The following is a 17,130-nucleotide window of genomic DNA, read 5'->3' as shown; positions in this document are numbered from 1 at the left end:
AGATGCTTTCCCTGACAACCCAAGTAAAATGTCTCCTCCCTGTCACTCTCCCTCACAGGATATTATTGTTTAATTTCCTTCATATCATTCATCATTCTCTGCATTTCTTATTTATTCGCTTTCTTGTTTATTGCCCGTCTGCTCTTACTAGAGTGTAAGTTACCCCCGGGCAGAACATTTTGCTGTCTTGTTCATTACAATCCTCAGTGCCTGGCAGAGAGTAGGCACTTGATAAATGTTTTCTGAATTCATTAATACTGCCCCTAGAATCATCTTCCTAAGTCACATTGGAGATCCTCGAACACCCTGCATCCTGAAGTTCTCCATGGCTCCCTCTTTCTTACTGAATGACGTCTGAACATCTCAGCATAGCGTTCCCGACTCTCCCTGGCATGATCCCATCTCCTTTCCACACTTCATCCTGTTACATGTCCACACATGCCTGTGCTTCACCTTGACCTGTCCTGATCCCTGAACCCGTCCTGCTGCTCCTGGAATGCCCCCCTCCCGTCTCCTCCCTCTCCCAGCCCTCCTCTCAGCCTTTCATGCATCCTTCTGAGCAACTCTAAAGTCTTGCCCAGATCCCTCCAGTTGAAGCCCCTGCCCCAATCCCTCTCTGGACTCTCCCGGAGTGCTGCTGTGCCCCTTCCTGCCCTCCCCCAAACCCCCAGCTCCTGGCTGCTGGGACCGAGCATGACTTGTGTACAAATAGTTGCCCGCCTGTACATATTATTGAATTGGACTGAAATTCAGAGCATCATCAATCTGTGGGGGAAGATCGAGGGGGCCCTTTGGCTGCAGGGCACAACTCCGTCTCATCATTTGTTGTGTATATGGACCCATGGTCACTCAGCACATTATTTTATTATCTATTCACAGACACATGCATTTATACTGTTTTCAGAATGGGTTAATTGGGCTTAAATTCCCTACAAACTCCAGCTTGTAGATCATAAGGCTTTGATTCCACTCTTTTTCTCAAGTCAGTAGCTGTAATAATAATAAAAATAGAGACATAATAAACATACGTAATGTCTAGCATAGAAGGACCAGTTTTTGTGCTAAATATTTTACATGCATAATCTCATTTAATCCTTATAACAACCCTAGGAGATAAGCACTGTAAGACTGGCCCAAAAGCACGAGTCTCACTTGTTGGAAAGGCTCATCTTGCAAAGACCAGGAGACAGAGATCGCTGCAATCAAGCAAGAGGTTTTTATTCCAGCATGCTGGGGTTGCTCCATATTCAGGACAGAAGTGGCCCCGAGCTCTTAACACAAGAATTTTTTATACAGTTGGGTAGGCAGACTTTGGCAACAGGATGAGTTGTACACAGCTTATTGGTCACCTGAGGTGACTTTTAAATCTATTGGTGGCTTTCAGTGGGGTGGTACACAGACGAGGAACTGGGGAATTGACCAATAACCCACCCCTTTTACGGTTAGGTCAGGTGGCCCATAGATAAGGAACTGGTTAGACAGTTCCTGGAACTGGCTTTGGGCGGTCATGCCCTTCCTGGTATAGCTGGGCTGTCCCTCGTAGGGACTTTCCAGCCTTGGCCTGAAATGGCAGAGTAGTTTAAAATGGTGTTAGTTATGTTACCTTGTTCATTTATTTGTTTTTAGCAAGCACAGGTACAGAAGCAGATGGCATATGTTAAGGTAAATTTCTCCTCTACAGCACCACCTCTAGGAGGTAGGATGATGTTACAGTCAAGAGCAGGGACACAGGGGCCACACTGGCTGGGTTTGAATCTTGGCTCTGCCTCTTACTTGCTATATGACCTTGTTCAACTCCTAAACCTCTCTGTACCTCAGTTTCCCCATATGAGGAACAGGAATAACAATAGTACCTAACACTTGGTTAGGAGGATTAAGAAAGTTCCTCTTTATGTTAATATTATTGTTATTAATTCCATTTTATTTATGAATGTTACTATTATTTCTATTATCATTGCCATTTTACATATGAAAGAATAGTAGCCCTGGAGGAGAGGTTAATCTCTTCCCAACATCCCCCAGCTGATAAATGGTGGAGCTTGGATTTGAATCCATGTAGTCTGACTCCAAAGTTATGCTTTCTATCTGCTAAGCTGCATTACCTTTCATACAGAGGGAGAGAGAGAAAGACGCTGGTGGACATGCCCCAGAGTTACTGGTGGTGGTAGCGTTGCCAGGTAAAGCACTGGACACCCAGCTAATTTTTGAATTTCAGATAAATGGTGAATAATTTCTTAGTATTAAATATGCACCTAATATTACACGAGATGTACTTATACTAAAAGCTTATTCATTGTTAAGCCGAAATTCAAATTTAACTGGGCATCGTGTATTTTTATTTGCTAAGTCAGGAAACCCAAGGTGGGGGGCTACTTCCTAGTGTATTCAGTCCCCTCTTGGAACTCTGACTGTCACTCATCACCTCTTGCCCCCGTCTCCCAGGCGTCACTGCTGCCATACTGATGGGCGTCTCTTGCATTCTTCGGGTGAATTAGGACAGAAAACACATGGAGAACCTGTGTTTTCATGAGTGATGGAATGAAACGTGATTTTGTTTGGAATACGGGGTGGCATCTTTCCTCCTCCTTGACCTTTAAGATCCTGCCCATGAGCCTCACTGCTAGTTTTCTTTGAGCCAGGAGAGCACAGAGCCAGTGGTTTGGTGGTTTGTCACCTCTCTAGAGGGAGATGAGTGAAGTGGGAGACGTTCCTCATTCCTAGATCTTTGAGTTTTCTCTCCATGGAGCCAGACAGCTTACCCTTCTCTCTTCCTTCAGATGTTGGCGGGGGCTGCTTTCTTAGCTGCCAAATCTGGGACAGATTGGATCGGCAGGAGTGTGCGGTGGTGTTGGGGTGGGGGAGGCTTGACCAGCTGGTGCAGATGTCCATCAACAGACACAAGTTGAGAGGGTGCTGATGGATTGGTGACTGAGTGCCGCCAGAAGGCTGCTTGGGGCAAGACGTTCTCACTTTCTTGGTGACCAGCTGGTGGAAAGGTTTGATATGGATACTGCCCCCCCGCCCTCCACCCCCATCAGTCTTTTTTTTTTTTTTTTAAGTCTGCATGGAGTTAATAATTTTGGCAAGCTGAAGGATTGTGGGGGTCCTCTCTTATTTAGCTCATTTGAATCTGCCTTGAAAGGACTGGAGTAATTAGTATACTTGCACTTCTGTTATTCGAAGTAATGAGTTTGTGGAAGAGGAATGTTGAAGTCAAACAAAAAGCCTAAGTATTATTTGGCTTTGGAGCACAGCAGTCGTACTTTAGGTGTAGCCAAGATCATTATCATCGCCAATCAGTGCTCCAGTCCAGGTGGGCATCTCACTCATGGTGGTTGCTTAGCAAATGTTTGTTGAGCTGAACTGCACTTGGAAATGGGAGCTTAGATTTGGAGCAGGACTGGACTTGGCAGGTAACTCTTTTTCAGCTCTGTTTTCATGGCATAGGAATTAGAGTTTAGTTGTTGGTCAGTACATTTGAAGCCTAGATATGTTTTGGGTGATTGTCCTTCTTTAAAGGAACTTACTACAGGGTGGGAGTTCACAAGCAAGGAGCTGTGGTCACTGAGGATGGATGCTGGAAGGTCCCTTTGGGTATCATTGCTGTGTTGTCTGATAGGGCTGGTACTTATGGTTTAAGGATGGCCTGGCTCTCCGCTCTGGGCCTGGGCTTTGTCAGGTACTTAGTGATTGCATTTGGATGGCCCAGGCCATCCCCAGAGGGCCCATTGATGGGTGGACCCTAGAACCTGATACCCATACGCTGTCCATGTAGCAAATGGGGCTCATCAGAATCTGGGGTGCAGGCAGCCTTCCTAAGACTTCAAAGATTGATGTAATTTATTTACCATGATATGCCCAGTTCTTAAAGTGTCAGCCCAGAGAGCTTTGACAATGACATACCCCTGTGTAACCCACCCAAAATGAGATGAAGAATATTTCTGTCACTCCCATTCCCTAAACCAATTCTGCCCTTCCTCCCAGGCAACCACTTCTATCACCATAGATTAGTTTTGCATATTCTTGTGCTTAAATGGAATTACTGTATATATACAATACATTATATATAAATATATATATACTGTGTGTGTGTGTGTATATACATATATATAGTGTATTGTCTGTCTTCTTTCACTGAATGTAATAATTTTGAGATTCATCTATGTTGCTGTGATAGCTGTAGTTCGTTCTTTTTTATTGCTAAGGAGTATTTCATTTTATAAATATAGTACAATGTGTTTATCCATTTCTCTGTTGATGGACATTTGAATTGTTTCCAATTTGAAGCTACTATGAATGAAGTTGCTGTGAACATTCTTGTGTAAGTCTTTGTGTGGATATATCTCTTCATTTCTCTTGGGCAATTATCCAGGAGAGGAATTACTGGGTCCTAGGGTAGACTTTTTTTTTTTTAAATACAAAATTGCTCTTCCCTAGTTTGGAGGGTGTGAGCCAAGCTCCTGCCCATCATTATCACTGGATAGGTGTAGCTGAGAAGGTCAGATCATTCAAGCAGGTTTACTTTAATTAATAATTGTAATTGAAGCTGAATGTAATTGATGATAATTTTGAGTTGTTAGGTTTAATTCTGTAAAATTACATGAAACTGGTATATTATGAAGGCTTGTTGATAAAATCAAATTAGGTACAGAGATAGCCCCCATATGAATTGGATTCATGCTTGAGTCATGACTAATAATTGACATGCCAAACCTGAAAGCTGACTCAATGCAACATTCATTCATGTGGCCACCCATGATCGGTTTCTGATTGAGTGAGTGGCTTGATATTGAATGGACATGGGTGACCTCATTCTGGAAGGTCACCTGCAGGTCCCTTCCTTCCTCCCAGTCTCTCTGCCTCCGTTCTTCACCACCTCATATCATTGTGTTCATAGCCCATCAGCTGGTCTGTTGGTTTCCAATCTGCTTCTTAAATCCATCTTTTCTGATGCCAAGTTAACCTTCTGAAATGCCTCCTTTACCCTGCTGAAGACCCCTTGGTGGATGCCTAAGGCTGACCTGCTCAGTCCTGGCTGAGCTGCTTCAGTGTCACCTGTGGATCTTTAAAGCACTGTGCTGATGTCCCTGTCCTGGTGACTCTGCTTCAGTAGGTTGTGGAGGGCCATTGACATCTGTACTTTGAAAACTCCAGTTAATTCTACTGTGCAACCAGAGTTGGAAGTAACCCACCCATTGTCTGAAATCCAAGCCGTTCTGCCTGTCTTCTTATTTTTACCCAACTGTCTCACTGTACCCCAACACACACCCTCTTCTTGAGCCAGCCCGATCACTTTGCAGCTCCCACAACTAAGTTTGGCTTGCTTGCCTCCCACACTCTGCTCTTCCCAGCTAGAAAGGTCCCACCCCTAATTTTACTTTCCAAGCCATGTCCAACCTTCAAGAGTCCTTCCCCATGTTTTCTTTGATGTTCTACTTTTTATTACAATTTTTGTGTCTCCTTTTTTGAAATGAATGCAGACCTACTTCATTGATCATTTCAGATGCTTTATCTATCATTTTAGATGTCCTCTGTAGTCTCTCTTATTATGGTACATAGCCAGCCCCCAAGGTCTACCATAATGTTGGCCATGTAACAGTCACTGATTAAGTACTTGTTCACTTATTTTTAAAAATTAATTTTTTATCTGATTTGGAGACTGAAATTGGAGACGTTACTTAGCTTCTGTACTTTTGGGAGTAATTACTGCCTTGATTTTTATGGATTACAAGTTTGTGCCTACTCCTTAATTATGTAGTAGTCTTACTGAGGTTAGAGTCCATGTTCCTTCACTTCAGCAAACGTTGAAGGGAGACCTACTCTGTAGCAGGCACTGAGTTGGGTGCCGTCATTTAGAACTCTGTGTTCCTGTCTTCTGTAGATGTCTGTGCACTTTCTTTAGAGGTGGGAATAATTGATACTGGTATTCAGTGCATTATAAGTGAGCTATGTGCAATAATTTCCTCTCCCCTTTTTATTAAGAGGGAAACTTTGTTTTGTGGCTTGGATTTTCTTTCAGTAGTTAAACTGTCATTACTATAATAAAGAAAATGCTTAACTATTCCCGTCATTCCAGAATATTCTGACGTGTCCCTTAAGGAACTGTTCACAAATTTATTTATATTTCCAAAGCTGAAATTGTTCTAAAATGAGCACTTAAACAGAAATGAAAAGGTGTGTCTCCTGTGGGATAGATGTTGAGCTGATTGTTTTTGATTATTCTGTCCTGGTACCTCTGACACCAGAAGGAAATTAATAGCATTATTAAGTACAGATCCCTGGAGCATATTGTGTGATATTTTGAGAAAAAGGATCATGTCATGAACTTTGGTAGGTTTTGAGAACTACAGAAGGGAAATGGGAAGTTTTACTCCCAAGGAACATGAGAAAGAGCTTGCAAATATCTGCTGATTTTAAATGTTTCCTCCAGTTCCTTTCAGCCTTCTGGTGTTAAGGCTGTGATTTAGGAGCCTTCAACAGAAACTTGCAGTTCAGGTGGGGGTTATGTTATCATGCGGAAACATTTCTGAAAGTTGAATTTTTGGAGGTAGGATTTTCACTGTGAAATCAGGAGAAAGATCCAGGAAGACATTGGGCGCCCCTATTCCAGCATGTAGACTATCACTTTCCCCCCATTTTCAGTGTGGGACCCTCACCTTTGACTAGGCGAGGGGTCCCTGAATGACTGGTGGGACAGTTGCTTGGCCTCTTGGGGTACAGGAGGAATCTTGGGTCTACTTGTTTCTTACCCAGGCTTCCACCAGTCCTCTTTGTGGGCCCATCTGCATGCTCATGCGTGAAGGCTCCGAGGCTGTTCTGCAGCCTGGTGGGGTAAACCGCCTTGCTCCTGGTCTCTTCCCTCGGGCCTCTTCGGGGGGGTCAATGCTTGCTTGCCCCCTCTTCTAGCTTCCAACATGTTGTCTTTGTGTCTTTGCATCCTTCTCACCCTTTACTGTCACTCTAGCAAGAATTTGAGAGCGAGCAGCTTGGGTTCCATTGGCCCTGTTTAACTAGAAGTCCTACAATTTACATTTTGTAATATTTCAGAACGGACTAGGAATTTCGCATTAGCAGAGCAAATACCTGAGCATTATATTTAGAGGGAAATTTTTCTCTGATTAGATGTAGTGAGTAGGTGACATTGTGAATATTACTATTGTTAAAGAATTTCGTACATCCAAGAGATGGAGGGTAACTCTGGGGTGAAGAGCTTGGCTTTGGAATCAGGCCAGGGATGCAGATCCTGGCTCTGTTCCAGTTGGATGTCCTTGGGTGAGTTTCTGAACCTCTCCGAACCACAGGGAGGAGACTGGGTTTCAGTGAGGTAAAGCACGAAGCCCCCTATGAGTACCACACTGTGAAGATCCCTCTGAGTACCACCCAGGCCCATAACTCGGCCGACCCCACAAAGCAAACTCTGGGTGCTTCTGGCTTTAAGTCTTTGTTCGCGTGGTTTATGCCTCTCAGCTGGAAGGATATCCCTCAATCTTCTCTCAGGTCTTGGTATCTGTTATTATTATCATTAATTTTTAATAAAGCTCTTTATTTTGGAAGTATTTTACATTTTCTGAAAAGTTGCAACAATAGTACAGGGAGTTTCTGTATATGCTTCATCCAGTTTCCCCTAATGTGAACATCTTACATAAATAATCATGGTACATTTGTCAAAGCTAAGAAAGTAACATTGGTATATTACTATTACTTAAACTCCGGACTTCATTGGGCTGTCACCAGTTTCCCCACTAATGTCCTTCTTCTGTCCAGGATCCCATCTGGGATACACATTGCATTGAGATTGTTCTTATTTTATTTTATTTATTTATTTTTTTGGCAGCTGGCCGGTGTAGACTGTTCTTATTTTAAAGTGTAGTTTACGGTAGAGGAAGCTGTGCCTTTTATTCAGAGACCTAGACCAAAAGCATAATATACAGTCATCTCCCAGTATCCTGGGGGACTGGTTCCAGGACCCTTCCTGGAGGATACCAAAATCTATGGATGCTAAAGTCCCTTATATAAAATGGAGTACTATTCGCATATAACCTACACACATCTTCCTGTATACTTTAAGTCATCTCTAGATTACTTATAATACCTAATACAATGTAACTGCTATATAAAAAGTAGTTTTACTGTAGTTTCAAATTTATATTATTCGTTACTTTTGTATTGTTATTTATTTATTTATTTATTCCTGAATATTTTTGACCCACTGTTGGTTGAGTCCATGGGTGTGAAACCCTCAGATATGCATCCATGCTGATTGTATGTATATTTTGAAATTCCCAGCTTTAGCTCTGCTGCTTAGGAGGGGATTGTACTATGAGTTACCTAATTGCTTGTTTCCCTATCTACCTCTAATGCAGCCAGGGGCTATTAATGGATTTACATTTGTAAAATTTGATTTATCTTCCAGAAGTAAGTGTTTAACAGGATCATTAGCACTGTTTACTAGTTGCTAAAATTTTTCTAATGCTGGGTTTTCTTGGAGTAGCTTATGTCACAATATTGGGGAATGCCCATGGGATTGATTGTGTTAGGTTGTTGCTGAAGCTGATTCATCCAGACTTTGGTTCCAGGATACTTTGCCTGTTGATAGGGAAAGTGATAACTTAAACCTGGTCTTTGCTGTGTAGCTGTTAGGATTTCTTAAAAGACTCTAGATCAGTGTAGGGATAAAGGATGGCATTAATTTGATCTGGGGATGGTGCAATCAGCTTTGATGACGTTAGTTTGCTCTCAGGCTTTGGGAAAGCCACTGAATCTCTTTGAGTCTCAGTTTTTCCATCTGTTAAATGAAGTATTTGGACTAAGTTGTCTCTTAAAGTCCTTTCCAACTCTAAATGAGGCTGTGATTCTTTTAGTAGATTTTCAGTGGCTTACCCATGAAGCTTTGAAAATTCTATGTTGACTTCTTTCTACACCCATGCAGAACTCCATTATTTTGAGCAATTACTCAGCCAGTGTTTGTCAAAGAATGAAGACATTTGAAGGTGAGCCTATAGAATACTTAATTTGGAAGGTAAAAATCACTTCACAGTTTAGGTGATAGACTAAAAAATGAGCGTTGAATCACTTCCTGATCATGCGCTCTGATTTCTCCACCCCCATGGCATCTCTTCATTAGCAGGGATGACAGAGGACTCACTTAGGCAACAAATATTGAACAACTGTTCTGCACAGAATTATTCTGTTGGGCAGTGCCTGAATGCAAGGATGATCATAGCGCAGCCCCAGCCCTGGGCATGAACAAATTCCCTGGGGAATATGGACACAAATAATGAATCCACTGTGATGGAAAGGGGCCACCCTAGAAAAAGGGGTGCAGAAGGAGATAGGGGAAGGGAAGGGAGTGTGTTTACAGAAGGCAGGATCAGGGAGAGAGAAGAATCCAAAATAACACTTGATACATTACACATTCCTTATCAGGAACTGGGTTGGCATGCTATATGCAATGCCTCTTGTGATTCTTATAACAACTCTCTTAAATAGCATGACTCTCAGGTGACACAGCCAAGCTGCAAAGAGCTTATGTTATTTGCCCAGGGCTACCTCACTAGTAAGTGGCAGAGCCAAGATTCAAACTGGAACCTGATTCTCAACCCTGCATTTTCCCATTATAAATGTGGATTGAGGCAAAGGGCAGAGGATGCTTGGAAGAAAGGGCATATGAGATGGGTGCAGAGGATGCTTGGAAGAAAGGGCATATGAGATGGGTCTTGATGTTTTGGCATTGTCACAGGTGGAGGGGCTGGGGCGAAGGTGAGGGGGCTGGAGGGCTCAGCACACAGCGGGGGGCAGTAATACAAGACAGGGTCCTCACAGTTAGTTAGGCCAACCTCGACTTTTTTTTAAAATCAAGGTAAAATTTACCTAACATAAAATTAACCACTTTGAAATATACAATTCAGTGGCATTTAGTCCATTTGCAATGTTGTGCACCCATCACTTCTAATGACTTCCAAATATTTGCATCATGCCCAAAGGAGACCCCATACCCAGTAAGCAGTCATTCCCCTTTCCCCACCCCCACCGTCACTGTCAACCACTAATCTGCCTTCTGTCTCTATGGATTTGCATTTTTTGGGTATTTCATATATATGGAATCGTAGAATATGTGCCCTTTTTTGTCTGGCTTCTTTCACTTGGCGTGATAATTTTGAGGTTCACCCATAGTGTAGCATGCAACAGTACTTGGCTCCTTTTCGTGGCTCTTCCATGGAATGTTTCTCCATTCCCCACTGATGGACATTTTGGCTGTTGCCATCTTTTGGCAATTGTGAACAAGCTCAAGATCAATTTTTTAATTAACTCAAGTCATTCCTTTATTCATCCACTGGGGCATCTGTCGAGATGGAAGTTGAAGTCATGGTAGTGGCCGAGATGCAAGGGAGAGTGTGAAGAAGAGAGCTAAGGTGAGAGCGAGCCCTGGGCATGGGAAGGAGCGGAGGAGGAACAGCAGCAGTTTCTCAGACATCAGCTTGCCCGAGAATTGTTGTCCAACATGCACATTTCTGAGCTGGGCATCAGACCTACCAAACCAGCCAATGGTTGAGTTAGACATTCAATTGTTTTAAAAAAAATTTTCCTTCTTAGCTCTTTTGCAGGAGTTTTTTGTTGTTGTTACTGAAATACTCACTCCCTCAAGCCTCTTCTGTTATATAGCAAAAATCGAGCTCTTTTGTTCTCAGCGACATCTAGCTTGGAGGATGGGTCCCACACAAGCTTTCCCCTGGCTCGTTTGGTTGATTGGGCTTTTCATTTTATTTTGGGGAATAAAGAGGCAAAAGGACTTTGGGGATACAATGAGGCTCCTGCCATGTGTGTTGAAACCTAATTATGCATTCCTTTTATAGACAAAGGTGGGGAAAAGGAAGGTACCCAGCGTCAGCTCCTCATGGTTGCATCTGTGTCTTCAGGGGTGGCCCTGCCAGCCCATGTTTTTGCCTTTATAAACAGGGTCACAGCTGTAGGAGGACTTTTGCTATCTGCCATCTTGGGTCATAAGGGCACCACCGGCTGTCAAGACTTGCCTTGGGAGCCCATTCCCTGAAGTTTTGGGCCCAGCACTCCCACCTCTGTGGCCTACCCCTTCCAGGCCCTGCTTCTTTGGGGTAGCTGAGGCTGATCAGATACACTACTTTCTGCTCCTGTATCAGCTAGTTAATATGGCACTACACCCAGATTAAAAAACTTCTGCCATGTAAAGGAACTTTGCTAGTGTTGAGAGTTTCGGGCAAGCCATTGCTGTTGGGGGATCATTAAAAAGTAATACTTACTGTAATATTCAATAATAATATTCCTTGGTATCTGTTTACCGAAATGAATTGAAAACTTCTGTCCACAGAAAAACCTGCACACGGATAGCAGTTTTATTCATAATTGCCAAAGGTTGGAAGTAACCCAGATGTCCTTCAGTAGCTGAGTGGATAAACAAGCTATGGTACAAATAGACAATGGGATATTATTCAGTGCTAAAAGTAAATGAGCTATCAAGCCATGAAAAGACATGGAGGAACCTTAAATGCATTATTACTAAAGAAAGAACCCAATTTGAAAATGTACATCCTGTATGATCCCAACTACATGGCATTCTGGAAAAGGCAAAACTATGGACACAATAAAGAGATCAAGGGTTTCCAGGGGTCAGTGGGGAAACAGGGATGAATAGACAGAGCACAGAGGATTTTTAGGGCAGTGAAACTATTCTGTATGATACTATAATAGCAAATACATATCTTTATATATTTCTCAAAACGCACAGAATGTACAGCACCAAGAGTGGACTCTAATGGAAACTGTGAGCCTTGAGTGGTAATGACGTGTCAATGTGGGTTCATCTGTTTTATCAAACGTACCACTGTGTGGCATGTTGATGGTGGGGGAGGTTGTGTGTATGTCGGGACAGGGGGAATATGGGAATTCTCTGTAGTTTCCACTCGATTTTGCTGTGAACCTAAAAATGCTCTAGAAAGCAAAGTTAAAAATGGTAATGTATGCCTTTATGTGCTGTATTAGTTTCCTGTTGCTGCTGTAACAAACTACCACGAATGCGGTAACTTAAAACAACACAAATGTGTTATCTTGCAGTCCTGGAGGTCAGAAGTCCAAAATGGTTTTAGCTGGGATGAAGTCAAGGTGGCAGCAGGGCCGTGTTCCTTCTAGGGGTTTTGGAGGAGAATCTGTTTCCGTGGCTTTTCAGTTTCTAGAGGCCACCTGCATTTCTAGGTTCGTGACCTTTTCTTCATCTTCAAGCCAGTGATGCAGCATCTTCCAGTCTCTCTGACTCTGACCCTTCTTTCTCCCTTGTTAAGGACCCTTGTGATTCCATTGGCCCCACTCAGATAATTCAGGATAATATTCCCATCTCAGGGCTCTTAAGTTAATCACATCTGCAGAGGCCCTTTTGCCATGGAAGGTGAAATATTCCCACGTTTGGGGGATTGGGATATGGTCATCTTGTCTCCCACACATGCCCTTTCAATAACTTTTTTGAGGGCCCTACTAATATTTTAGACAGGCAACCTAATTCCATTTCCAGATTGTTCTTTGGTCATTTTCCATTGGAGGCAAGGAGGCTGGCAAGGAAAAGAAATGAAGAAAATACAACCGGATCCTAGATTTGATTGGAAAGAGAAAGCACCATGATTCTCAAAGAGGGGCCCACCCAAACCATCTGGGATTCTTTTCCATTGCAATCATCTCAGATCCCAACATGCCTTCCTTGAAAGGCACGTCCCTTTTGCCTCATGCTGAATAACTTGTTTATGAGAACATTGTGTGCTTCTCACATGCAGGGGTAGGAGAAAGGTTGGTGCTCGGTGATGCATAGGGGTATTGGCAGAAGAGACTGACCTTTGTGAACATGAGAGCAGAGGCTGGAAGTACCTCACATGATGCTGACACAGACGCTGTATTTCCTTGTCACGGGAGGGGCGTGGGGAAGGTTTAGAGGATAAGTGAATGGCCTTGCCTGGATCATATGGTTTTAAGGTCATTGAAGGTGGGACTGTAGGAGAGGTCCTGAAACACGCAGGAAGAGTGGTTGTTGGACAGGTCAGGTTTAAAAAGAGGAACAAAGTCCTTTCCTTCTCTGTGCCTCTAGGCAGGTCCTTCCTCATCAGTGGGGAGTCTACCATTAGTGGCAGCAACTAAGGGCTATTGAATTACAAAGCTAATCAGACAAAGCCTAGAAAAGGGATGGATTAGGCTGTGGCAGGGAGGAGGAGCCCTCAGGCTTCCTTCGATGGTCTTTTTTGACAGCCCAGCTGCTGTGGGTTGATTGAATTATGTCCCCCAAAGTTCATGTATTAGAAGCTTAATTCCCACTGTAACTGTTGAGGGTGGGAAATCCTATCTTGGTAGTTGAAAGGTGGGGCCTTGAAGAGGTGATTAGATTGCAAGTACCATGCCATAGTGAATGGATTAATAATGGCAGTCGAGGCTATGGTTTTGAGGGCTTTAAAAAAAAAGCACATGAGAAAAGTTCTCTCTGCTCCACCATTTCTGCTGTGTAAGACCCCTGGGTCACTGTCGCCATCACCAAGACCCTCACCAGATGTGCTCCCTTTGCTGTGGACTTCTCAGCTTCTGAAACTGTAAGCAATAAATATTGTTTCCTTATAAATCACCCAGTTCCAGATATTATGTTATAAGCAACAGAAACAGACTAATACACTGGCTCATGAGGTTGAACTGGTCAACTGCAGCTCCCATCCTATTGAGATGAGGCATTTTCATTCTTCCTGGGAGCCTCGGAGGCAGGTGCAGTTTTCTGTGGGTGGCACTAAGACTTTGGGGGATGAATTTGGCCCAGAGCAGGTGGCTGTGTGTGAATGATGGCTGGCAGAAGGGAATTCATGGATTTATGTATGGATATGTTCTTTATTGTTGCTGTTGTAATACGTGGTTCTGTCATTCTGAACATTATTTTGGAGATGAGTGATGCAGATTTTTTTTTAAGGTAAGGCAAAATTAAGTAGTTTTTAGAAACCCATTCAACAATTTAAGTGTTGGTGATGACTGTCATCTAGTTACAATGGGAAATGGGTATACGCCAGGTAAGAAGATGTCACAACATCTATAAGAGTAAATGGCCACAGATGAGTGTTTAATTTGGTTAGCACAGGACAATCTTTTGTCAAATTGACCTTGCTGAGATTTGAGAACAGCCTTATTTTTTCTCTTCCAGTTTCTCCCCTCATTGATTTGGTTATGATCCCGATTGGTCAGTTTCCTGGATCTGACACTTATTGCCTATGTGACCTTAAGCAAATTACCTTATTACTTTGAGATTCAATTTCTTTATCTACAAATAGCAATAGAAAACAACGTCTGCCTCCCTGGGTTGTTGTGATGATAAAATAATATATCAAATGTAAAGTTTGGTCCCTGGAAATAGTGGGTGATCAATAAATATTGGTTTCTATCTTCCTTTTTAGTGATAAGAAAATTAACTGATGAGACCAATATGACATTACTGGTTGTCTTCAAATATTTCAAAGGCTGTCACATGTCACAGAAAAGAGATTCATTCTTTGGTTCTCTAGAGAGCATTCCTAGGGCTAATAGGTTAAAATACCTACATAAGGAAGAACTTTGTAATAATTAGAGCTGTGTTATAATGCAGTGAGCTTATGAAGTACTGAGCAGTTTGTCTTAGAAGTACAGATGTCACTTGACCTATGATGGAGTTATGTCTTGATAAACCCATCATAAGTTAAACATATCATAAGTCCAAAATGCATTTAATACACCTAACCTATTAGACATCATAGCTTAGCCTAGCATACCTTAAATGTATTCAGAACACTTACATTAGCCTATGGTTGGACAAAATCATCTAACACAAAGCCTATTTTACATGAAAGTGTTGAATATCTCATGTACTGTGTGCATATTGCTATCCAGGAAAAGATCAAAATTCAAAATTTGAAGTACATCAAAATTGGGACAGTCTTGTGCCATTGTAAAGCTGAAAAATAAAGTCAAGCCATCTTAAGTTGGGAATCTCTGTATTCTATTAAAACAAGATTTCTCAGCAATGTTATTCCTGACATTTGGGGCCAGATAATTTTTTGTCATCAGGGGCTATGCTGTGCATTGTAGGATATTTACCAGGATATTTATTGTAGGATATTTACCCTTGGCCTCTACTTATTAGATGCCAATAGCAAGCTCTCCCTACTCTGTTCCCAATGTGACAGCTAAAAATGTCCCTAGACATTGCCAAGTGTCCCCCAGAGAACAAAATCAGCTCTGGTTGGGAACCACTAAATTAGAGGCTAGATGACAGCAAACTAGACTCCATCCTCCCAAGGTCAACTCAGACCCACCCAAAGTTGAGTCCTTACAATATTAGTTCCAGGAATTCTGGGGGTGGCATTTTGGCTTGGGACAGTACCAAACACCTGGTATTAAATGCCTAACACATGTGAAATTGTAGGGTTCAGTTTGGGCCATTGAGATCAACAGAGATCCCCTCCTGGAAAGCCTGCTGTCATTGCTTTAATGGTTTGTTGCTATGGTGGCTTTTGTAGGTCATGTTAGCAGCTTCCTATTGGTCTCTGCTGGCCCCAGCAGTTGAGATGGCCACGTCCTCTGGGGGCTTTGGTGCCTTTGCCTTCTTCCCTGTGGCTGTTGGCTTCACCCTTGGAGCTGCTTTCGTCTACTTGGCCGACCTCCTGATGCCTCACCTGGTGAGTACTGCTCTACTCTGGGCTGTCGTATCAGCATACGTCCAGCTCTGTGCAATAGACTTATTTCTGTTCAAACTCGATATACATGTTACTGTCTCTAAGTAGCCAGTGATGTCTAAACAGATGACAAGGAAAATTCAATGGTGATTTCTTCCTTAAAGAAAATAATCTCTTGGTCATATGACTCATCATGCCCTTATTTACATTTTGGTAAGTTCAGATTTTGGACATCAGATTTCATTAAACATGTAGAGTGTAGCTGACATTGTGCTGTAGAGATGGGACCTAGAACTGGGAGAAGTGGGTGGTCATGACCCTTAATGAGCTTATGATGGCATCAGGGAGATGACCACACACCAAACTATAGCGTAAGACCTTTGACTGAGCATCACATCAGCAAGGGTGATAGGAGTGTGAGGAGGGAAGACGGGGCTCTGGGTTTGAGCTCACTTCTGCCATTTATTGGTTGTGTTTCCCTCTGTCCCAGTTTTCCTTCCTGCAATTTGAGGATAACTCCCTTGAGGGATTGTGAAGTAAAGAGTTTAAAAAGGCACTGGAATTGGGGATGAGTTGGAGATTTTAGGCTTTTTTTTTTTTTTTTGGCTGAAATAGCGCTGGTGAGCATGGGAGTGAGCTTGTACTTGCTTACAGAGAATCACAGTATGAACCACAGCTCAAAGTACAGCTGTGATGGCCGAGCAGAGAAAGCCAAGTTCAGGCCATGTGATCGTCACCACAAGCCATGGCTGCAACCTCGCCATCTGCATGCACTACTGTCAGTAGAGGAGAGGGGTCGATGCCAATAGCAACGTGTGGCAGGCACAGGCACCCTTACCAGACACTGTGCCCCAGCAGTCCTAGAGGTGGGCAGAAGCACCCCTGAGCTGGTGCTTTAAAAAAAGGGAGAAAGAAAAGGAGGAGGTAAAGGAAGAACTGTAAAGGGGAGAGTGGGGCCGAAGGACGTGTGTTCTGTAGGATCGCGATGAGGCAGGTGTAAGTCAGGCTCACTGGAGTCGACGGACGTGCACCCCAGGAGGTAGGTGAGGTTCTCTTCCCTGCCTACCTGCCACCTTTCTTACCTTAAATTCCCTACTGGAGAAAGAGAAGGACTTCTTAGGAACCGGGCCTCTAGTCCCTGGGTCTAATGAGAAACTGACTGCTCGTGTTATGGAACGACTATCCTCGGGACCAGACAGGTGGGTGTGATGGTTGGAAGGACAGTTGTGATATTGTCTTAGAGGAAAGACCATTGTCATGTTTTTGTTTGTTTGTTTGAACTCTGGTCATTTGGCTTCCTTGCTGTGGAATATATTGGAGCGGTAGTAGTTTCCAGAGGTCCTCAGTGTGGGCTGGCACATTCTGCTCTCAAATCCACCCTGATTGTGGGGGAACTTGCAGTCAGAGTATATTCTACTTGCCCGGCAGGAAGATCTTG

At 43.0% G+C, this 17,130-nt stretch overlaps 1 protein-coding gene across 1 annotated transcript in view; it reads left to right on the top strand.

The window, feature by feature from the left end:
* SLC39A11 (solute carrier family 39 member 11) overlaps positions 1 to 17,130 on the top strand; it is a 360,418-nt gene that overhangs the window by 23,433 nt on the left and 319,855 nt on the right. Inside the window, exon 4 of the mRNA XM_063081195.1 lies at positions 15,537 to 15,695. Coding sequence (XP_062937265.1) covers positions 15,537 to 15,695 — 159 coding nt within the window. The remainder of the gene's footprint in view (positions 1 to 15,536; positions 15,696 to 17,130) is intronic.

This window comes from Cynocephalus volans, chromosome 16, assembly GCF_027409185.1.
Source record: "Cynocephalus volans isolate mCynVol1 chromosome 16, mCynVol1.pri, whole genome shotgun sequence".
NCBI lineage: Eukaryota > Metazoa > Chordata > Mammalia > Dermoptera > Cynocephalidae > Cynocephalus > Cynocephalus volans.
The sequence above is the reverse complement of the archived record's forward strand: the minus strand, read 5'-3'. Positions and strand labels throughout refer to the sequence as shown.